Here is a 24849-nt window from a genome sequence, read left to right as displayed (position 1 = left end):
CCCTTAGACCGGGTGTACATCTGGAAGGGAATTTGTGTGAGAGAAGGGACTTTCCTCGAAAGGAATCTTGTAACCCTCGGATATGATCGACTGTACCCATCTGTCTTGAGTGAGGGAACGCCAGGCTTCTGGGTACAGCGATAGTCTTCCCCTGACTGCCTCCAAGGAAGGACAGTCGGGCAACATCTCAGGGATACTGAAAGGGCTTGTCAGAGAGGGGCTCTCTGCTTCCCTGATTCTGTGGACCCCATCTGCCTGTAGAGCAGCGTCTGTTATTATTACCCCCTCTGCCTCTAGGGGTAAAATGACCACGTGTATCCGGCGTGACTCCTTGGGATTTGCGGAACCATATCTTTCCACCCTTCTGTCCTTTAGGGTAAGGCCTAGAAGGGGTGGAAAAACGGACCCCTACGGCAGAAAGAGTCTTGCCGTCCTGTTCACACCTGGTCAATGTATCCTTCACTTGAGGGCCGAACAAAGCTGACCCATCAAAGGGAGAATTTGTGAAGGACGCCTTAAAGGGATCTGCAAAATTACAGAGCCGCATCCAGGCTTGGCGTCTAAGAGCCACCCCTGTACCTGCGGCTCTACTCACTCCATCTGCTGCATATGATATCAGTCGCATGGAGGAGTTAGCTATAGAATTAAGGATTCCTAGCGGAGAAGCAATTTTTTCTTGAGCCCCTGCAGCTGTAGGATCCTGTACTACTTCATCTAGTTCCTTAAGGATGTCCCTTTGGAGTCTAGTGAAGTGACATAAGTAGTTCAGCGAGCGCATAGCAAAGGTCGCTGAAAAGAACATCCGCTTACCATACCTATCCATGGTCCTAGAATCCTTATTAGGAGGATGGACAGGTACGGAAGGATCTGCAAGTTCCTTCTTAGTGGCAGCCGCCACCACCATGGCATCAACAGCGACACCTTTCGTAAGGAATTGCTTTTCCGAAGGGGAAGTAATAAATTTAGACGGCCTCCTAGGAACTGGCTCTACAGAGTCAGGAGCAGCCCAAGCCTTTCGAGCAATAACCTCCATAAGCGGGTTGAAAGGCGGAGACACCCAGGAGGTGGAGGGCCGAGATCCAAACGCCTCTAGGTATACCGACTCATCCTCAGAGGGATTTGTGTTGGGCCAGTTTCCCCTCTGTTTTAGGAGTTCTAGGATGTCTGAAAAGGAGACATTCTCAGAGGGGGATCTTGGGGATCCCTCCGACTCATCTAAGTCGGTATCTGAACTGATAGACTCAGGGGAGTCTAGGTGTTTCCTCTTACAAGTCCTCTTGCGCGGAGGATCTCCTGACTGATCAGGAGAATCCTCGGAAGAGGGGGTTATTCCCAGTGGGGAAACCTGAGGCGGAGGATCTCTGTGTCCGAGAGCAAGAGAGATGGCAGAGATATCGACAGGCACTGTAGAGGGAGGAGCTAAGGGAATAGACTGCTGGCTGAGCCCAGTGGCCAGCACACTCTTCATCACCTCGAAGGCCCTCCTCCCAGGGAGGTCCGAGAGAACCCGTTCCGAAGAAACCGGGACTCCAGGGCCCACCAAAAGGGAAGGCTCCGAGGCAGATGTCGGAGCCGAGCTCACCAAGGCCGAGGCTCCAACGGGAAGAGTGGGGTCGGACAAGGGTCCGATGCCACTCACCCCCCTCGGAGGAGACCAGGGAAGCCCGACCACCGAATCCCTCTAAGGAAGGTCTCGAAGAGGAGATAAGAGTAGATGCCGAGGGTGCAGAAGGGGGTATCCGCCTCAGCCATAGCAGAAACTATACCCGAAGACTCCAGCTCCAAACTCTGAGGTAGAGTCGAAGGAGGAACTTCAAGAGGGTGTGGACTAATAGTCGTCTGTTGAGACGGACTATGCAGCATCTGGGCCAGTGCCTGTGACTTCAATAATCTACTGACCACCCTCTCTAAATCATGGTCTGAAAGCCTGGATGACCTATATGATCGGCTCCGATGGCTCCGCTCCGAGAGGAGAGGTGAGGCCGAGCCGAGTATTGGTTCCAAGGAAGGGACCTGGACCTCTTCCTCGAAGGAACCATCGGAGCCAAGAAACCATAGATGCCGCCGGAGCCGAGGACTTTTCGCCCGACAGAAAGTCGATGCATCGGCTCCAGCCACATGGTGGTCGGAGCCAGTCGGAGCCGACACCGATGTGACTGTAACAATCGGCACCGATAGCCATCGGTGCGAAGGACGAAGGTTTTGTACCAGGATCGGCTCCAGCCGAGCCGATCTCAGGCTTGGACACAGAAGCCTGGGCCTTGGAAGACTTTGAAGTCTTACTCGGGCCGACTTAGCGGAGAGCCCTCCGGTTAAGAAGACCCCTTAATATCAATTTATTCCTTCTCCTGCAGGACTCTCTGGCTAAAGGAATGACAAATCGCACAGGAGTCCTTCAGGTGGAGAGGTCCCAGGCAATATAAAGTGTGACCGTCTGTCAGAGACATCTTCTGACAGCACGAGTCACACTTAAAGCCTGAGACCCTCTGCTCCTTGGACATAGTGGACAAACTCAACCACACAGTCCCAAACAAACAACTAAACTATAGTTGAAGAGTAAAACCTCAACACACTTACACACCCTGACAGGGGAATGGGAGGAAGAAGGCCTGACTAAAAAATTAAGAAGGGAGGATAATTTTAGTCAAAAGGGGGCTAATATAAACTAAAATTGTCAGATGTTAAGTTAAAAAGTGAAAAGGGGCTAAAACAGTTAAATATAAAACACTTACCAGGAGCTGGTAAAAGGAGGACCTCATCAAACGAGATCTGGGTACTTACCGCCTTGCATCATGGGATATGGGGCTGCCTCGAGCTGGTAAAAGTGACTCTCGAGCTTAGGAAAGTGCCGGAGTCGGGATCGGCTCGAACCCATCAAGCAAGAATGAAGTAGATTGACAACTTAACATCCTTATTTTCAGCACAATCAGGAATCAACATCATTTTCTGTTTAAGCAATCCAGTAATATGTTGCTGATACTTTAACATATGAAACTGGCAGTTTAAGGCCATAATGGCCAAAGTTGCAGAAGTGTATACCTTCTTTCCTCATCTATCCAGCGCCCTAGTGTCTCTATCAGAGGGGGTAGGATTTTTTGGCAGTAGTAGCTTTAATGCCCTTGGGTCCCTGTGAAATGGTCTCAGAATCCGCAGTAGGATTTTTAAAAAGGAACTTGTGAGAGTCAGGGACCCTGTAATATCTATCAGGTTTTTCTGGGAGCAGGAGGTAAAGAAAAAACACTTCTGGATCACAAAGTATCCAAATCGAAGTTCCAACGACAAACAAAACAAATGAAGCAGCAAAACTGGCTTAAAAATTTTCTTTACTGAATTCTGGTACCGCCTTCACATGGAATAACACTGTTTTACATAAACCAGTATAAATACACACCTTACTTAGTCAATCACATCAATTATACAATCAATCAATTACATATATTATATTTTAAAGAAATACATACAAAATACAATAAATAATGTTTTTATAATAATAATTATACTTCTAAATTCATACCATTAGGAAATAGAGTACCATAATTAATAATAAATTTAGATTCCATATTCAATAAATTAGTTTGAAAATTTTTATTATTTTCCCTATTCCCAAGGTCTTGCCAAAATACTAAATACAAAACCAGTTTGTTCTCCGTTATGAAATTGGTGAAAATGGCTTGCAACTGGACTATCAAGTCTATTGTTCCTAATATCTCCCAGATGTTCCAAAATTCTTAATTTAACCCTACGCTTCGTTTGTCCTATATACCATTTTCGTTCTATACAACTGCAACCAATAATATATACCACCCCAAATGAATTACAATCAAAATGATCTAATGCATGGTATTTAACCCCATTTATTTCATGATCATCTAAATTAATAATTTTTTCACAAACCTTACATTTATTGCAAGCAAAAGAACCTGCATTCCTTGCTCTATCCTTTTTGCCCTTACTCCTGACCAACTCCTTAAGATTATTACATCTTCTGTAAGAAAAAATAATATTTTTTGGAATTATGTTTTTCAAAAATTCATCACTAGTTATTAATGGCCACATGTTCAACACAATTTTCTTCAGAATAGAAGAGAAAGGAGAGAATTTATCTACAAAAAATATTTTGTCCATCCCCATAGTATCCTTTTTCCTGGAATGAAAAAATTCGTTCCCAATTCTCCTATTATTCCTGTTTGCAGCCCCCTGTTTCCTCAAATTTAACATTCCTTCCATTTTGATCCTATGTGAATAGACATTATTCCTTGAATAACCTCTATCCATTAATTTCTTACAAATGATGTCAAACTCCCCTTGAATGTCAATAATTTCTGATGTATTCATAGCAATTCTTCTAAATTCACCTAAGGGCAATGACTCAAGTAAACAATTACTATGCATACTGGATGCATGTATGAAATTGTTTACTGCAGTTTTTTTGTGGAAAGGTTTATGTTCTATCATCCCCTTCAAACCAATATAAAAATGCACATCCAAAAAATCCATGTTTTTGACATTTACCTCATAAGTAAAGTCTAATCCACATGGGTTTGATTTTAGACTGGTGATGAACTCATCAAAATCCCTGGGGTTACCTCTGCATAAAAACAAGAGGTCATCAATAAACCTCTTATAAATCAAAACATTATTCTGAAAAAAAATTTTGTATAAATAAATAAATTTTCAAAATACCCCATGAACAAGACAGCATATGATGGTGCAAAGCTAGCACCATGGTTTGTAAGAAATATTTTTTGTTAAATTCAAAAACATTATGAGTAAGACAAAATTCCACCAATGAAATAATAAAGTGAGTTTTAGGTCCTTCTCCCATGAATGTGTGAATAGCTTCCAAGCCCCATTGTGTAGAAATAGATGTATACAATGAGACTACATCAACACTGGCCCAATAGTAATTTTCTTGCCAAATCTTTCCTTTGAAACTATCACACACCTCCTTTGTATTCTTTACATGTGATGGAATTCTCAACAAATATTCCTTTAATACAGAATCCAAAAAGATGCCAACGTTTTGTAAAAAAGCCCCCTTTCCTGAAACTATTGGACGTCCAGGAGGATTTGCCAAATCCTTGTGTATTTTTGGCAAAATAAAAAAACCTGGCATCATTTGGATTTTTAATAAACAATTTCCTGACATCACCATGGGAGAAGAAACCTAGCCTTTCACCTTTTTCTAATAATTCCAATAATTTGTCATTAAACTCAGCAATAGGATTTGTAGATAAAGGAATATATATCCTGTTATCTGAAAGTAACTTAAGGGCTATGGAATTATATCTATTCCTATCAAATATAACCCAATTGCCACCTTTGTCTGATTCCAAAAATACATATTTGTCACTCATTTTTCTTAACTCACATAAAGCTTGCCACTCATCCTTACATAAATTGTAACTTTTCACATATTGTTTGAACAAAAAATATTCCTCGGTAACCTGTTTGTTTAAGACTTTCTCAAAAAAATTAATACAAGAATTGTTCTTAATAGGACTGAATTCACTGACATAAGGGACCTTTGGAATATTAAGTTTACCATATCCTGTATTGTATTCAAATACCCTACTAGTTTTGTCAACACTATTAACATTCCCAACATTTTCATGAATGTCAATCATTTCATTTTCATAAATGGAAATATCCATAAGTGAACTATCCAAAATTGAATCATTTTCAACATCATAAACATCATGAACATTTTCATTTAAACAGATATTTGTTTTTTCCTTATGGAAGTAAACCTTTAAATATAATTTTCTACAAAAGGCTTTAACCTCCAAAAGAATCTCCGCTAGTGAAGGAATGTATGTAGGTATGAATTTCGTTCCCTTATGTAAAACATTAATCATATTCTCAGTTAATAAACAATCAGAAAGATTAATTATGTTTAAACGGTCATGGCAAAAAATGGTACTATCTACATTGTAAGAATCACAAGAAACAAACGGAGAACTTGGTCTCAAAAACACAGACCTTCCTATAGGTAGTCCATTAGTATCTCTTGTTCCCTCTTGGCTGGAAACGCCGATTCCGACCTTTTCTTTGCGTGGACCCCTCACTGGAAGAAGCACCTGAATTTACAGTCTCATTTGAAATTTCATCCGTGCTGATATTTTCAAACAAAACACTTTTCTTGGCTGAACTTGTTTCTAAAGAGGAAGTGGACGTGTCCCTAGTATTCCTCGTATTTCGTGCTCTGGATCTGTTGTCGCTCCAAGGGACGTTCGCTCTGCCCCCTCTTAAGGTTATACTGCCATGAAAAAATCTTACCGGTACTATAATCATTTTGATCTCTGGCAAACTTTTTTCTTTTCCGCAAAACAACTTGTTGCTCAATTTTGGATACCTTTAGTTTGATATCCACAATGTTTTGTTCACAATCTGAACCGGTATGTTTGGTAAAAAGCTCGCCCTGCATTTTAATGATCTCAGAGCGTATTTTGTCAAGCGCTCTTTCATTGCGCTTGACCAAAATTTTTAGCCAGCCCAGAGTACATTTTAAAGAGACATCCTTCCATTCTTCCAGCAAATCTGTATCCTCATCCGAAAATTCATATGCCGGTAAACGGTCCACCCTGAGACCTCTGGGAGTAATATTAGACTCAATATACCTCTCAAGCAGCCTAATATCATAAAATATAGTCGCTTCTTTTACCATTAATTTCTCCAGCTCCTCAAAACGAATAGAAATCTCATTTGAGTGTTGAAACCACAGATCAGAAGAAGCCAACTTACTCTCCCTGTCCTTCCAAACAGATGAGAAATCCAAACTGGTTGTAGTTCTATGTACTGTCCCAGGTGCTCTAGCTGCTCCATTAACACTCATACTGAATCAAGAAAAAACACTTCTGGATCACAAAGTATCCAAATCGAAGTTCCAATGACAAACAAAACAAATAAAGCAGCAAAACTGGCTTAAAAATTTTCTTTACTGAATTCTGGTACCTCGGCCTTCGCCTTCACATGGAATAACACTGTTTTACATAAACCAGTATAAATACACACCTTACTTAGTCAATCACATCAATTATACAATCAATCAATTACATATATTATATTTTAAAGAAATACATACAAAATACAATAAATAATGTTTTTATAATAATAATTATACTTCTAAATTCATACCATTAGGAAATAGAGTACCATAATTAATAATAAATTTAGATTCCATATTCAATAAATTAGTCTGAAAAATTTTTTTTTTTTTTTTTCCCCTATTCCCCAAGGTCTTGCCAAAATACTACTAATACTGTGACTTCAATAATCTACTGACCACCCTCTCTAAATCATGGTCTGAAAGCCTGGATGACCTAGATGATCGGCTCCGATGGCTCCGCTCCGAGAGGAGAGGTGAGGCCGGAGCCGAGAGTATTGGTTCCAAGGAAGGGGACCTGGACCTCTTCCTCGAAGGAACCATCGGAGCTGAAGAAACCATAGATGCCGCGGGCGAGGACTTCGATGCATCGGCTCCAGCGGAGCCGATACAGACATATAACGGTGTCGGAGCCGGTCGGCGCCGAAGCCTGAGCCACATGGTGGTCGGAGCCAGCCGGAGCCGACACCGATGTGACTGTAACAGTATCGGCACCGATAGCCATCGGTGCCGGTTTTACCAGGATCGGCTCCAGTCGGGCCGATCTCGACCTTGGACACAGAAGCCTGGGCCTTGGAAGACTTTGAAGTCTTACTCGGAGCCGACTTAGCCGGAGAGCCCTCCGTTAAGAAGACCCCTTAATATCAATTTATTCCTTCTCTCCTGCAGGACTCTCTGGCTAAAGGAATGACAAATCGCACAGGAGTCCTTCAGGTGGAGAGGTCCCAGGCAATATAAACAAGAAGTGTGACCGTCTGTCAGAGACATCTTCTGACAGCACGAGTCACACTTCTTAAAGCCTGAGACCCTCTGTTCCTTGGACATAGTGGACAAACTCAACCACACAGTCCCAAACAAACAACTAAACTATAGTTGAAGAGTAAAACCTCAACACACATACACACCCTGAAGGGGGGGGGGGGATGGGAGGGAAGAAGGCCTGACTAAAAAAATTAAGAAGGGAGGATAATTTTAGTCAAAAAGGGGCTTAATATAAACTAAAATTGTCAGATGTTAAGTTAAAAAGTGAAAAGGGGCTAAAAACAGTTAAATATAAAACACTTACCAGGAGCTGGTAAAAGGAGGACCTCATCAGCGAAGCGGCAAACGAGATCTGGGTAGCATCATGGGATATGGGGCTGCCTCGAGCTGGTAAAAGTGACTCTCGAGCTTAGCAAAGTGCGAGCCGAGGATCGGCTCCGAACCCATCAAGCAAGAATGAAGGCGAGATTGACAACTTAACATCCTTATTTTCAGCACAATCAGGAATCAACATCATTTTCTGTTTAAGCAATCCAGTAATATGTTGCTGATACTTTAACGTATGAAACTGGCAGTTTAAGGCCATAATGGCCAAAGTTGCAGAAGTGTATACCTTCTTTCCTCATCTATCCAGCGCCCTAGTGTCTCTATCAGAGGGGGTAGGATTTTTTGGCAGTAGTAGCTTTAATGCCCTTGGGTCCCTGTGAAATGGTCTCAGAATCCGCAGTAGGATTTTTAAAAAGGAACTTGTGAGAGTCAGGGACCCTGTAATATCTATCAGGTTTTTCTGGGAGCAGGAGGTAGAGAGTCAGGAGCCAAGCTAGATTCCGAAAAGGCATCGTCAACAATGTTTAGTACAGCAGGTATGGCTAAAGGCCTGTGCTGGGGCAGGAGTAAGAAATCCCTAAGCCTCTTTTTAGAATCAGAGTAATCCTGACATTCCCAAAGGAAATGCTCCCTGAGAGTATGCAAGGTTTCACCAAAAGAGAAATTCTCTGGGGGGAAAGCAGAGGGAACAGAGTCCTCAGCATCAGAATCCTCATAGGTAGATAAGGGTAAATCCTGGTCATTAGAGGAAACAGAAGATTCAGAATCCTGGGCAGAAGTATCATAAGCAAACTCAGTCCTAGGTCTCAGAGGGGGAAGGCTGGCTTCCCCTGATTAAAGTAATAAGGTCTTCGGCCATTCTTATTTGTTTTTTAGGCATAGAGGCCTGACCATGCGGTCTGGCTGTCAGTTTTCTAGGCATGGTTCGAGTTTTAGGCCTTGAAGAAGAAGATGGTGTCAGTTTAGTATGCAAGTCGGTCGGCCTGAATACACCCTCAGAAGCCGGTGCCTGCACAGCGGCTCTGGCCCATACAAGGTAGTGACATCCGTAGGTTCCACAGTTGAAGCATCTCGCGGCATACCGGACTCTGAATGGGTCTCAGTAGAGGCCTGCGAATCTGAAGTAGTGGGTATCAGGGGCTGTGAAAGCGCCTCACTGAGTACTGGCGAACTGGTGAATGGCTTAGGAGGAGCGTCGTCGGCAGCTTTGGACCTAGGCGGACTGTCTCTGTCTTTATCTTTGCATTTTTTTCGGAATGTCGGTAGTCGGGTGGCTTACCGAAGACATATCAGGATAACTCAACCGAGCACCAAAATATTTAGAAGCAAAAATATACAGACGAATAGTTTGTGGTTTAAATAAGGCACAAAACCGACAGCAAGGTATGCCATGGTCAGGGCCTAGGCAAGGAATACAGTACGAATGAAATTCTTTATGAGGTATTTGCTTTCCACAAGTAATGCAATTATTTACATTTACTGACATCAGTTAAGAGCAAGAAAAAGTTTCCCCAACAGGGTACTTAGATTTTAGTTGAAGACTTTGTTTCTGAAACTCGAAAACGAAAATTTCAGGAGTCGGCCAACCAGCACTTGCGAACTGCTTCTGATTTGGGCACCGCACGGCAAGAAAAGGGGCAAGAAAAACTGATATAATGGCGTCGACTGCATGTTTTATACCCCTGACGACCTGACGTCAAGGAAGAAGGGACAGCAACCGATGCAGGACCCAAGACTTTGTTAATCAGGCTGACTTGAGGGCTACTGCAAGCAGATGACCCAAATGTGATGACTGCAACAGTGAAACACGAAGAACATCATCCTCTTCCAAGAAAGAGAGAGGTCGTCCACCTTCCAAGCCAGAGGACATGGGACTCTGGTGTAAAGAGACAGCAGTTGTCTGTTCAGAGAACAGGCAAAAAGATCTGAGGAATACCTTACTGGTGGACAATATCCAGAAACACATCTCTGTGAAGCATCCATTCTTGAGTCTGTGTTATCGACCTGCTCAGAGAGTCTCCCACAAGGTTCTGTTCAGAAGGAATACAAGCAGCCTGAAGAGTCAACTGATACTGGACAACCAGATCCCAAATCTAAAGAGCTAGTCCACACAACAGATAAGACTGTTTCCCTTCTTGTTGATGTACCACATCACTATGGTATTGTCTATAAAAACTTTAAGAGGCCCTGGAAGGAACACAGTACTGAAGGCCTAAAGAGAAAGAAAGAGCTCTCTCATCTCTTTGACATTGGCATTGTCCCACCCTCTAACAAAGGCAGCAAAGGCCCTAAACCTTTAGAGGGCTGAAAGAAGCCCTCCACCCCACATCTGAGGTATCCGAAAAAAGTTCCTGAGAGGGGACAGGGGGCTGAAAAGGAAGACCTGGGTTGAGGGAGAGCTGATGAATCCACCACTGAAGCTTTAGCTTGAGGCATGGAAGAGGAGGAACTGGAAAGTCCAAAGGATGAAAATGTTGAAGCCAAACTGACTTTAGAACCTACTGTAGCTTCCTCATATGACAACAGGCTAGAGGAAGCATGGGAGTGGTGGAAGCCACGTATACCAAAGCCCTTGGATACTCCCTGGCTGAAACTGAGACCACAGGAAGAAATGACTGAAAAAAGGCAATCAGAGTCAAAGCCCTGGGATGTGGGAGGGATGCCAGCATAGTAATGGTCTAGAGCTGCACACAAAAGAAACATGACCTTGAAAAGGAGTCAGAAAGGAATTTTGGAAATTAACTGTAAACTCTAGGCTGTGCAAGAGGCAAATGGCATAGTGGAGGTGCTGAAGGAGGGTCGCTGGAGAGGAAGCCTTAATGAGCAGGTTATCCAGGAAAGGAAAGATTTGTATCCACACCTCATCCTGCAAAAAACAATCACAGGAGCAAGGCATTTGGTGAATACCCTTGAGGAATTAGAGAGGCCAAAGGGCAAATCAAAAACTGAAAATGCAAGGAAGAAACAGAAAAACACAAATTTCCTGAAATGGGGATTAACAGGAATATGGAGATATGGATCCTTGAGATTTAGAGAGACTAGGAAAGCCTGAGATATAAGAAAAGGAAACAGAGTTTGAAGGGGCAGTATTCAAAAGCAAGGAACCTTTGAAAAGGTGTTGAGCTGAGAAATATTCAGAATGGGTCTACAGGTGCCTTCTTTCCTGGGAACCAGAAACATTCTGGAATAAAATCTCTTCCTCCTTTTGAAGAGTAGAAACTGCTTGGATGGTGGCTTGAGAGAAAAGAATGCCCAAAAAAAGGAGGAAGGGATTTCCATACTGTGTAAAACCCCTGACAAATGATTGATAGAACCCAAGAATCCTTAACCAATTGCGAAGAGACAGGGAAAGAGGAAGAGATAAAGGAACTTGACTTGGGAGGGAAGGAAGAAGACAGTCCAGAACCTGGCTTGTCTGGAAAAGGAGGCTTCAGAGTAGTAGAAGTCTGAGTAGACTTAGCAAGAGGAGCCCTTCTAGAACCCTTTTTACCTTTGGGAGGAGGGCGAGACTGTCTACATACAAAGTTAGGCTTGGATGGATAATTCCCCTGAAATTTGGAAATGGGAAACAAAAACATGTTTCAGTTCCTGCAAGGCCCTACCCTTCTCTTGCAGGGACTTAAAAAGCTCAGCAGCAGAACCAAAGAGATTGTTATTGTCAAAAGGTACATCCATCAATTTAGCCTTAATATCATCAAAGGCTGGAGGTGAAGTCAAGAAAAACATCTTAATATGGAACCAAAGGCAGCAGCTCTAGAAGAAGCATAATCTACATCATAACTACATTTAATAGAATGGCGGGCTACTTGAGAAGATGATCCCGAGAAATAGAGGGCCAAAGCCTTCCCCCTCAGATTCAGGAAGGTCAGAAATAACCTTAAACGCCTAAGCAAGAAGAGCTAAACTACCAGACTCACATGACCCGGCATGTTTAATAGCCCTAAAATCCAAGGTAGCAGCAGTGTACACCTTTTTGCCTAACCTTTCCATGGCCCTACTGCTCTTGACAGAAGGAAGCAATTTAGTGGAAGGCAACAGTTTGGAAGGTTTGTCTGAAGAAAAAGGAACAGAGGGGTCAGCAGAATGACATTTGTAAAGAAATTTACAATTATCAGACACCTTCTAACACCTATCATTTTTTTAGGAGCTGGGGGCTGATAATCAGAAGCCTGAGAGGCTAATTAAGTGTCCAACAAGGCAGCAAGGACAGCAGAAGGCTTAGGAGACTCCATCTGGAGGAGTTCATAGTACCTCTTCTGGACATCAGAAACCTGGGTACAGTCCCATTTAAAAGATTCCATCACCCGAGAAATAGTATCGCCAAAGGAAAGTTCTTCAATGGGAGAATCTGAACTAATGCAGTCCTCTTCCTCAGAGCCATATTCTAATAGAGGAGTCAGAAAATACACTAGACTCTTCTTCAGAGTCCAACTCATCAGAAGAGTCCTGCTCCCTAGTCATCCTAAGAGGAGTCAAAGACCAAAGGGGGGCAGGAACAGAAACTCCCTGTGGGGGCTTCAAGGCCATGACAGCATTAAACAACCTGAGTGAAATCCTTCCACTCATGCTGAGGATACTTAGGAGCAGGGAAAGTATGTTTCATTTTCTGCTTCCTTTTCAAAAGGACGTCAGTCCTAAAGATCTTAGGTTTGGACCCTTGCCTACACTTAATCAACGTAGTAGGAATCACCTCCCTAGCAAGAATTTGCGGAACACCCCTCAGATATTATCAGCCACGGTTCCCTCTCAACATCCGTAATGGATGCCTGTAGAGCCTCCGAAGACATGCAAGACACTGGATTCATGCCACACTCTGAAATGGTAGTGGCAGAGGAATCTGATGGAATGATCAGATGATCCTCCAGGCTTTCACCAGCCTTGAAAACAGATGACTCGGGGAAAGCAGTACAGCAGCCAAATCTGATCTCATTTTTTTGGTTGTATTCTTGGCAGACAGCTGACTCTCTGGCAGGGATGATGCTGCCATAGATTAAGACAAAAGATGACTATGAAGAGTCTTAGGGACAAATGCCTGTAAAATCAGGCATGATGTATGGTCATGAGAAGCACTCAAACAAAACAAACACTGCTCGTGACGACCCTTATGGGAAATCGGTCTCCCACACTGACATTCTCCCTTTCTGCATGACATGTAACCTCAAAACAAAAGTACAGAAGTCAAAGACCAGAAGAAAAATCCCAACAGGGCACTAATCTGAAATGGTTTGGTAACAGGCAAATGAAGGAGTGTTCAGACAGACGATCGAAGATGGTGTTCGGACTGGCAGCAAAGAAGTTCTGAGGTAGGTATATCTGTATGTCACCTTTATGTCCTACACGAAGAACAAGGAACATATGCGTGTGATGTACAATGTACTAGTAATGTCAAGGCTCTTGTACACTGGCTGGACATCAGGCTACACTTGGCAGGGGATCCACATCAAATACTTAAACATATCAGGCTGACAGTTTGAAATCGCAAAAGATAAAGTAGCAGAAGAATAAACTTTTGTCCACAACTTGAAAAAAGCTTTCTCAACCTTTCCAGAGGGAATGGGGTTAGCAGCAGTACTCTGTTTAGCAGTAGCAATTTTAGACCAAGAAAAGACTGCTGGATTTGTTTTGGGATTGGAAAATAGAGTTTGAGGCACCCTGTAGAGCATATCAGACTTCCTGGAAGCAGGAGGAAGACTATTATGCAAACAAGAAGCAGTGAGAAAAGCATTCAAAGTAAGCAAAACAGGAGGAACAGCAGTAGATTCAGGCATATCCAACTTTAACAAATCGTAATGCAGTTTTTGTGCAATAAGAATTTAATTCTGCTCCCACTGAAAAACATCTTAACTCAAAGTCTCAGAAAAAGATAAATCAGAATGGAAATTTAATGTCATCCTATCCCTTTAGACTAAGGATGTTCAGATTCCTCATTTTAAGCTGTGCACAGGACCAGCGCTGGCAGAAGAAGAGTTCATCTTGTAGGGGGCATCCTTAAAATCTCAAAGTCAGACTAGAAGGGCAAATGTCTGCCTCTAGCTATATACCATAGATAAAGATTGATAATCATTAGCAATCCCCCTGATAACCAGTTTCAGACTCAGTTTGACCTCTATTTTGTCCTCAGAAGCACAATGCAAGCTGTACTGTTAAATGTCTTAAAGCCTTTCGCATCAGCCTATGTCACAACAGGTGGTTGTTGTATCTTTCGGCTTTTCCCAGTTAGGGGTCGCCACAACGGAACTCCAGTCCGCTAATGATTGGCAGCAAATTTTTACGGACCGAGTTGCCAGCCCGGACGTACAACCTTTAACGAAGGTACGCTCATTCACACATGTCTCCACACAGAAGATGCTTTAGCTGAGAATCGTACAGGACAACGTCTTACTGTGAGGCGACAACGCTACCGCAGCACCACCACCACAGTGTATGTCACAACAGGTACAGACATTAATATATGCACTGGGGCTATGCAAAGAGAAAGGAACTGCACAAAGAAATCTGGTGGACTGTACACCTTTTCAAGGTCACCAATTCCAGAATTCACAAAGTAGTGTAAAGGTGGCACTCCTTGTAGAGTACTCTTTCTTATCCTAAACCTGCCTGCACCTGACTTCATCCAAGTGCTCAGACCTGAAAGGGGAAAAAGAAAACTTAAAAAAGAATGCTTGCATTTTCTTTCCCTGTTCAAGCAGTTGCTTCTCTAGCCAGAAGTCTGGAAAAGCTTGCCACAACGGTGCTTACTGAAGTTAATTTAGAGACTGCATCCAATTGTTTGTTCACAAGCACCAGCAATGATGACTTTTTAAGGCTGTAACACCTTCAGAGGCACTTAACTGAAGTATGACATAAAACAAAAACATTTAAATTTGCTTAAAATCATAACAGATACTGTGATGATTCAAAGCATTCACTATTTTTCACTTAGAGGGTTGACAGCAAGAATGCTGACATAAGGAGTACCTCTCTTCTAACAAGTGGAAAGAAGTGGGCAGCACATGAAGGCCCACTCAAATGATAAGGAAAGGTGTGCACAAACTGCAAAAAATTCTAGGAAGACTGCCTGGAAAGTTAAACAGCTAGAGGCAACAAGAGTAGACGTATGCAGATACTTAATACATGAACCACCTATATTGTTAATACTAGAGCCGCCTATAATTTATTAAACACTATTATAGCTCAGTTTCATACAATTTTTCTCTTAGCTACCTTCCCTCCTGGAATCTCTGTCTTTTCTTCTCTCTTCAGCACGTCTCTCTCTCTCCTTCAATTCCCTTTGTTGCTCTCTTTGTTGCTGCTCCCTCATCTTCTTTTCACGTTCTCGCTGACGTTCTAACTGCTCCAGTCGATCCCTACATATAATTGGTATAACTTAAATGTTAAGAGTATTTCACAGTATATTTTGCACTGGTGAGATATCAAACAGAATGCATTTATTTTATGCATTCAGTCATTTCATTTTCTGAAAAAATATTTCATACTATTCATGACAGCCAAACCTGCATAGTATGCCAGTCCACCTCAACTTATATAATAACTGCCATTTGTTGACCAGGTAAGTGGGCAGAATCCTATTCTAAACACAATCAGGGGATCCTCTAAGCTACAAAAATGTACACTTTGTTTAATATACACGGTTATGGAGTAAATTAGAAGCCAACACTGCTCTGAGATTTCACGGACTACAGTTCTAGTTTCCTCAACACATTTCCATAAATAATATGTGCATTGTCATTTATTATAATACTATGCAAAAAGGCTTAAGGGGTGTTAATTAAAGGTCCCACTGAGCAACACAAGTTTGCAGCCACAACATTTGTTGATGGATGTAAAAAAATAATTAAAGACAAATAATTAGGACAAGAAAAGTGTATGATACACTAATCTAGTGACACCCTGTTAGTAGCTAATGGCAGCCACCTTTTCATATGGTCATGTGGTTTAAAGGTACAACTACTAACTAAGCTATTGATATGCAAGGATCTTAAGAAGTCTAGCCTTCAATTATAACACTAGTTTTTAGCCCCTGCATTGTGCATATGAATAGCACAGAGACAGGCTGATCAAGGATATATTCGGAAATTCTTTTCTATTTTGTCTTAGTAAACATTTTTGTTGTGAAAGGTAAAAGCCAAAAGAACAAACTAAAAGCAAAGTGGCAGTCACAAGAACTATGCAAGACTTGTTTACTATTACTAGTCAGCATCAAACAGTACAGTTGTGTACACTTACCATAAATGTAGATGTTCGAGTGTATTCACTGTTGCAGTCATTACATTTGGGTAATCTGCTGGCAGGTTGCCCTCAGTCAGCCTGAATATCAAAGTCTTAGGTCCTGCATCAGTTGCTGTCTCCTCTTCCATGACGTCAGGTCGTCAGGGGTATAAAACATGCAGTCGATGCCATTTTCTTCTTGCCCCAGATGTCAGGTCCCCCCAAATGGGGAGCAAAAAATAAAATAAATAAATATATATATATATATATATATATATATATATATATATATACATATATATATAAATGCACTTTTAACAACATAAACTTTACCTTCATCTAAAAGCAAATACACCACAAAGGCTGTAGAATACAGTGAAGGAAAGAGAAGTTCTAGGAAAAAGGGGGATGGCGGGTGGGTAACCCGGACTGCAACAGTGAATACACTTGAACATCTACATTTATGGTAAGTGTACACAACTGTACTATGTTCTTCCTGTTTCACTGTTACAGTCATTACATTTGGGTAGAATCCCAAAGCTGTGGATGGGAGGATGGAGCTAAATAGCATTAGGAGCGGCTATAAGGCCCTGCAGAACTGCAGTGGCAAAGCCTGCCCTGGGCTTAGAAAACAGAGGCAAATGATAATGCTTTCTAAATGTATGAACAGAGCTCCAAGTAGCAGCTTCTAGAATGTTTTTGGTTGGAACTCCTCTGAGAAAAGCTGCTGAGGTAGATGCAGCCCTGGTGGAATATGACCTGATTTCCTTGGGCACCGGTTTACCAAGATGCAAGTAGCAGAAACAAATGCAGTGGCTTATCCAATTTGAAACAGTCTGCTTTGAAATAGCCTTCCCCTCTGATCCTGCAGCAAATGCCACCAGTAGTTGCTCAGACTTTCTTAGAAATTTGGTCCTGTTTAAGTAGAATTTTAGTTGTCTGTGTACATCCAAGTAATGCAGAATCTGCTCCCCCTTGTTCTGCGGATTTGGGTAAAACGTTGGCAGATGAATAGTTTGGTTAAGAGCCACACTGGATACCACCTTAGGCATAAAGGAAGGACTGGTCATGAGGGACACCATGTCCAGACGAAATGTAATAAAAGGATCCACAGCCATGAGGGACTGTAGTTCTGAAACCATTCTTGCTGAAGTGATTGTCAGAAGGAAAGCTATTTTCCAAGATAAAAACTTTATATCCGCAGTAGCTGCTGGTTCAAAAGGAGGCAGGGTGAGCTTTTCCAGCACAAAATTGAGGTCCTATGCAGGAGTTGGTGATCTTCTGTGAGGCCTTAAATTTTTGGCCCCTCTAAGATACTGTTTTAGCAGAGGATGAGAAAAGATGGGAGGCTCTGTGTTGTAATGAGCCGAGATTGCAGAGGCATGGATCTTTATTGATGAAAAGGATAAGCCCTTGTCAAGCATCTCATTCAAGTATTGTAAAATCTGAGGAATATTTGGCTTTGCTGTGTCCGTTCCTTGTGCTTGATTCCAAGCACAGAATCTCTTCCATTTATCAGCTTAAGATTTTCTAGTACTAGGCCTTCTGGCTTCCAAAATGACATCCATCACAGATTTACTGAGAGGTGTTGTTTGAATAGTTTTTCCTGTCTGACCTTTAGTAAGACCTTGGGGAGAAGAGGCAAAGGAGGAAATGGGTAGACCGATAGGTTTTTCCAACTGAAGGATAGGGGACCCACTTTCCATGCTTGTCTGTGATAAGTCCTTGTGCAGAATTTGTCCAGTTGATAATTTTGGGGAGAGGCAAATAGATCTATGTCTGGACTCCCCCATTTCTCTGTCATCATGCTGAAGACTTGTGGGTCCATAAGGTTTCTGCTTAGATCGTCTGCCAGAGTACTTTGTTTTCCTGGCAGGAATTGAGCTCCCCAAGCATAGTCTGATGCATCTGTAGTTAAGGTTTGGGTGGCAGAATGACTGCCCCATGTTCTGATGATGACATGTCTCTGCCCACCAAGGAAACTCCTGTTGTAGGCAGGGAATGAGAGGGATCATTGTTTCCAGACTGTGACAATGTTGACTCCATAAATCTTTTAGATACCACTGTAATTTCCTCATATGCAGTCTTGCATATGGAATTAATAGAATGCAGGATGACATGAAACCCAAAGCCTGCAGAATGTGACGTGTAGATAACTTGGTTTTTGTTGCCATCTGTTTGAAGTAGTCAGTTGCCTTCGTTTGTCTGGCATAAGGTAAGCCATCTGGGTAGTTGTATTCAAGCTTGCACCCAGGAATGTAATTTTTTGAGAGGGTACCAGTTGAGATTTCTTTTCGTTTATTGTGTACCCTAGGCATGTTATAAGGCTTTTTACAAATGCCAGATGTTGAAGAAGAATGTCCTTGTTTTCTGCTTGAATGAGACAGTCGTCCAAGTAAGGACAGACTTGTATGCTTCTTTGTCTGCAAAAATGCAATTACTGGTGCCAGGCACTTTGTAAAAACCCTGAGCGCAGTAGATAAGCCAAAGGGCAGTGCAGAGAATTGGTAATGTATGAAACCAGCCTTGAAACGGAGGTATCTTCTGCACGATTCCATTATTGGGATATCCAGGTATGCCTCTTTTAAGTCTAGAGTCACTAACCAAGCGTTCTTGCCCAGCATGGGCAGAAGCTGTTGTAAAGTCAGCATTTTGAATTTTGGGATGTCCAAGAATGTGTTCAAAATCGATAAATCCAATACTGGACACCAGGCATTGTCTTTTCTGGGTACCAGGAACAGTTTTGAATAAAACCTTGCCCTTGTTCGTGAGTAGGTACCTCTTGAATAGCTCTCATGCTTATGAGCTTTGAAATTTGTAGTTGTGCCTCTGCCCTTTGATTGTGTGGCAGGTTTGGCATGCCTCTCATTTTTGGAAGAGTGTGGAATTGAAATTTGTAGCCTCTGTTTATAATGTCCAGGATACATTTGTCTGTTGTGACAATATGCCAATTTGTTGCAAATAATGCTAGCTTTCCTCCCAAAGGTGCTGCCAGCTGAGACCTGCTTGGCATGGAAATGAGGAGTCATTGGTTTGTTTCCTGTATTGTTGTGCACCGTCTTCGCCACCTCTTGGTGCTGAGTTTGCCATTGGCCTCTATATGATCCTTGTGATTGCCCTCTGCCCCTTGTGCGTCTGTATCTACCTCTTTGGGGCTTGTCAGTGGCTGGTAAGGACCAGTTTTTTGAAGGCCAATTTCTGCTAAAACGTGGTGGTTGGACCTGTAAAAAAGCTTTGACAGCTTGCATAGATTTGGCTTTTTCTTCCATTTTCCGTAATATCTCCTCAGCATTAGTACCAAACAGCACATCCTTTTGTAAAGTAGCATCTAGAAGTTTAGCTTTCTCATGATCAGGCAAGTTTTGTTCCCTAAGCCAGGCATGTCTGCAGTAATGACTGATCCTGTAGCAGCAGCTCTACTTGAGGCCTCTAGGGCATCATAGCCACATTGTAAGGTGTGTTTACCCACTTGCTCTGCACTATGCATCATATCCTGCAACTCCTTCAAATCTGGTTGTTCAGGTTGAGACATTTTATTCCTTAATTGTGATAACAGGAACTGTTGATATTTAAGCATATGAAACTGACAATTTAAAGGTCCTCATGGCTAGGTGGCCGAGGTATATACCTTTTACCCCACCTTTCTAAGGATCTTGACTCTCTTCGGCAGGAAGTGGATTCTTGGCAGTAGAGGCCTTCAATCCCTTGGGGCCTTGAGAAATGGTTTCAGGGTCAGCATTATGGCTTTTGTAGAGAAATTGGTGAGAGTTAGGAACTCTGTAGTACCCATCAGGTTTGACTAGTGCAGGAGGCAGGGAATCCGGGTTAAGGCAAGCCTCGAATAAACATCATCAAGAATGTCCAAAACAGGAGGTATCAGCCAGAGGTCTGTGTTGAGGTAACAAAAGAAATTCCCTAAGTCTTTTCTTGAATCGGAAAAGTCTTGGCCTTCCCAATGGAAGTGTTCCCTTAAAGTGTGCAAGGTTTCCCCAAAGGAAAAAATCCTCAGGAGGAGATACAGAAGGAATGGACTGCTCTGCATCCGAATCCTCAAAAGGGGAGTAAGAGTGTTCCTCTACATCAGAATGTTCTGATAAAATGGAGCCCTGATCAGAAGAGGGAGAATCTTCCTCCACTCTGGGTCTCTTGTCTGGAGGGGGTTGAGAACCCCTGATAAGAGTAATTAAATCCTCAGCCATTTTAAGCATCTGTTTTTTAGGCATGGGGCCTGGAGATGGGCCCTGTGCAACAGGCCTCTTGGGATACCTGGCTGCTTTGGATTTAGTAAAGGCCTTAATAGAAAAGGAGGATGAGGGTCTAAATACACCATGGGTGGAAGTGGACCTGTCCACATTAGGAGGCTCAACATTAGCAATGGCTTCGGTGGTTGTAGTCTGGGAAAGGGCCGAGTTATCTGCGGCCTCGGGTACAGAGGACACCGCCAAAGGAGTGTCGTTGGTAGTCAGGGACTGCAAAGGCGTCTCGCTGAGAACCAGACCACGTGTAGCCTGTTTTGGCGTGGTGTCGGTGGAGACCGCGGACCTCGCGTGTCGGTCCTTGTCCTTGCGTTTTTTGGACAAAACGGTAGTCGGAGTTTCCGACGACATTTTATAATCAAAGGCTTTACCAAAATAGTGTTGCTTAACTCCGCCCGACGCTTAATAGTGCGTTTATTGAAAGTAGCGCAAAAGCGACAGCCCGAGATGTCGTGGTCTGGGCCTAAACAAGGTATGCAGAGGGAATGCAAATCCTTATGCGGTATTTGCTTCCCACAAGAAATACAATTATTAACTTTTCTGACATCGGTCTGAGGCAAGAAAAGTTTCAACAGGGTACTTAGCTTTAATGAAGACTCCGGTTGTCAATTTTTGCGTAATTCAGGAGCTGGCCGACCGGCACTGGCGAACTGCTTCTGCTTCGGGCACCGCGGCAAAAGACTGAAGAACATGGCGTCGGCTGTGTCTTATATACTCCGGCCTCACTGACGTCAGGAGAGAAAGCGACAACAACCGACGCCGGACCTAGACTTTGGAATTCGTCCGACCGAGGACCCGCCTGACGGCAGAGAACCCATCTATGATTACTGCAGCTGTATGCACGATGAACATCAGATACTGTGATGATTCAAAGCATTCACTATTTTTCACTTAGAGGGTTGACAGCAAGAATGCTGACATAAGGAGTACCCAAGCAAATGCTAAATTCTCTTCTAACACGTGGAAAGAAGTGGGCAGCACATGAAGGCCCACTCAAATGATAAGGAAAGGTGTGCACAAACTGCAAAAAATTCTAGGAAGACTGCCTGGAAAGTTAAACAGCTAGAGGCAACAAGAGTAGACGTATGCAGATACTTAATACATGAACCACCTATATTGTTATATATTGTTAATACTAGAGCCACCTATAATTTATTAAACACTATTATAGCTCAGTTTCATACAATTTTTCTCTTAGCTACCTTCCCTCCTGGAATCTCTGTCTTTTCTTCTCTCTTCAGCACGTCTCTCTCTCTCCTTCAATTCCCTTTGTTGCTCTCTTTGTTGCTGCTCCCTCATCTTCTTTTCACGTTCTCGCTGACGTTCTAACTGCTCCAGTCGATCCCTACATATAATTGGTATAACTTAAATGTTAAGAGTATTTCACAGTATATTTTGCACTGCTGAGATATCAAACAGAATGCATTTATTTTATGCATTCAGTCATTTCATTTTCTGAAAAAATATTTCATACTATTCATGACAGCCAAACCTGCATAGTATGCCAGTCCACCTCAACTTATATAATAACTGCCATTTGTTGACCAGGTAAGTGGGCAGAATCCTATTCTAAACACAATCAGGGGATCCTCTAAGCTACAAAAATGTACACTGTTTAATATACACGGTTATGGAGTAAATTAGAAGCTAACACTGCTCTGAGATTTCACGGACTACAGTTCTAGTTTCCTCAACACATTTCCATAAATAATATGTGCATTGTCATTTATTATAATACTATGCAAAAAGGCTTAAGGGGTGTTAATTAAAGGTCCCACTGAGCAACACAAGTTTGCAGCCACAACATTTGCTGATGGATGTAAAAAAATAATTAAAGACAAATAATTAGGACAAGAAAAGTGTATGATACACTAATCTAGTGACACCCTGTTAGTAGCTAATGGCAGCCACCTTTTCATATGGTCATGTGGTTTAAAGGCACAACTACTAACTAAGCTATTGATATGCAAGGATCTTAAGAAGTCTAGCCTTCAATTATAACACTAGTTTTTAGCCCCTGCATTGTGCATATGAATAGCACAGAGACAGGCTGATCAAGGATATATTCGGAAATTCTTTTCTATTTTGTCTTGGTAAACATTTTTGTTGTGAAAGGTAAAAGCCAAAAGAACAAAATAAAAGCAAAGCGGCAGTCACAAGAACTATGCAAGACTTGTTTACTATTACTAGTCAGCATCAAACAGTACAGTTGTGTACACTTACCATAAATGTAGATGTTCGAGTGTATTCTGTTGCAGTCATTACATTTGGGTAATCTGCTGGCAGGTTGCCCTCAGTCAGCCTGAATATCAATGTCTTAGGTCCTGCATCAGTTGCTGTCTCCTCTTCCATGACGTCAGGTCATCAGGGGTATAAAACATGCAGTCGATGCCATTTTCTTCAGTTTTTCTTGCCCCAGATGTCAGGTCCCCCCAAATGGGGAGCAAAAAAAAAAAAAAAAAAAAATATATATATATATATATATATATATATATATATATATATATATAAATGCACTTTTAACAACATAAACTTTACCTTCATCTAAAAGAAAATACACCACAAAGGCTGTAGTAGAATACAGTGAAGGAAAGAGAAGTTCTAGGAAAAAGGGGGATGGCGGGTGGGTAACCCAGACTGCAACAGTGAATACACTTGAACATCTACATTTATGGTAAGTGTACACAACTGTACTATGTTATTCGTGTTTCACTGTTACAGTCATTACATTTGGGTAGAATCCCAAAGCTGTGGATGGGAGGATGGAGCTAAATAGCATTAGGAGCGGCTATAAGGCCCTGCAGAACTGCAGTGGCAAAGCCTGCCCTGGGCTTAGAAAACAGATGCAAATGATAATGCTTTCTAAATGTATGAACAGAGCTCCAAGTAGCAGCTTCTAGAATGTCTTTGGTTGGAACTCCTCTGAGAAAAGCTGCTGAGGTAGATGCAGCCCTGGTGGAATATGACCTGATTTCCTTGGGCACCGGTTTACCAAGATGCAAGTAGCAGAAACAAATGCAGTGGCTTATCCAATTTGAAACAGTCTGCTTTGAAATAGCCTTCCCCTCTGATCCTGCAGCAAATGCCACCAATAGTTGCTCAGACTTTCTTAGAAATTTGGTCCTGTTTAAGTAGAATTTTAGTTGTCTGTGTACATCCAAGTAATGCAGAATCTGCTCCCCCTTGTTCTGCGGATTGGGGTAAAAAGTTGGCAGATGAATAGTTTGGTTAAGAGCCACACTGGACACCACCTTAGGCATAAAGGAAGGACTGGTCATGAGGGACACCCTGTCCAGACGAAATGTAATAAAAGGATCCACAGCCATGAGGGACTGTAGTTCTGAAACCCTTCTTGCTGAAGTGATTGTCAGAAGAAAAGCTATTTTCCAAGATAAAAACTTTATATCCGCAGTAGCTGCTGGTTCAAAAGGAGGCAGGGTGAGCTTTTCCAGCACAAAATTGAGGTCCTATGCAGGTGTTGGTGATCTTCTGTGAGGCCTTAAATTTTTGGCCCCTCTAAGATACTGTTTTAGCAGAGGATGAGAAAAGATGGGAGGCTCTGTGTTGTAATGAGCCGAGATGGCAGAGGCATGGATCTTTATTGATGAAAAAGATAAGCCCTTGTCAAGCATCTCATTCAAGTATTGTAAAATCTGAGGAATATTTGGCTTGCTGTGTCCGTTCCTTGTGCTTGGTTGCAAGCACAGAATCTCTTCCATTTATCAGATTAAGATTTTCTAGTACTAGGCCTTCTGGCTTCCAAAATGATATCCATCACAGATTTACTGAGAGGTGTTGTTTGAATAGTTTTTCCTGTCTGACCTTTAGTAAGACCTTGGGGAGAAGAGGCAGAGGAGGAAATGGGTAGACTGATAGGTTTTTCCAACTGAAGGATAGGGCACCCACTTTCCATGCTTGTCTGTGATAAGTCCTTGTGCAGAATTTGTCCAGTTGATAATTTTGGGGAGGGGCAAATAGATCTATGTCTGGACTCCCCCATTTCTCTGTCATCATGCTGAAGACTTGTGGGTCCATAAGATTTCTGCTTAGATCGTCTGCCAGAGTACTTTGTTTTCCTGGCAGGAATTGAGCTCCCCAAGCATAGTCTGATGCATCTGTAGTTAAGGTTTGGGTGGCAGAATGACTGCCCCATGTTCTGATGATGACATGTCTCTGCCCACCAAGGAAACT

At 42.4% G+C, this 24849-nt stretch overlaps 1 protein-coding gene across 1 annotated transcript in view; it reads right to left on the bottom strand.

Moving 5' to 3' along the window:
* CDK11A (cyclin dependent kinase 11A) overlaps positions 1 to 24849 on the bottom strand; it is a 2038318-nt gene that overhangs the window by 1352873 nt on the left and 660596 nt on the right. The window contains exon 6 of the mRNA XM_044061756.1: positions 21861 to 22003. Coding sequence (XP_043917691.1) covers positions 21861 to 22003 — 143 coding nt within the window. The remainder of the gene's footprint in view (positions 1 to 21860; positions 22004 to 24849) is intronic.

Source organism: Protopterus annectens, chromosome 2.part0 (genome assembly GCF_019279795.1).
Source record: "Protopterus annectens isolate FY-2018-M chromosome 2.part0, PAN1.0, whole genome shotgun sequence".
NCBI classification, from domain to species: Eukaryota; Metazoa; Chordata; order Ceratodontiformes; family Protopteridae; genus Protopterus; species Protopterus annectens.
This window is presented reverse-complemented; position numbering and strand designations above follow the sequence as displayed.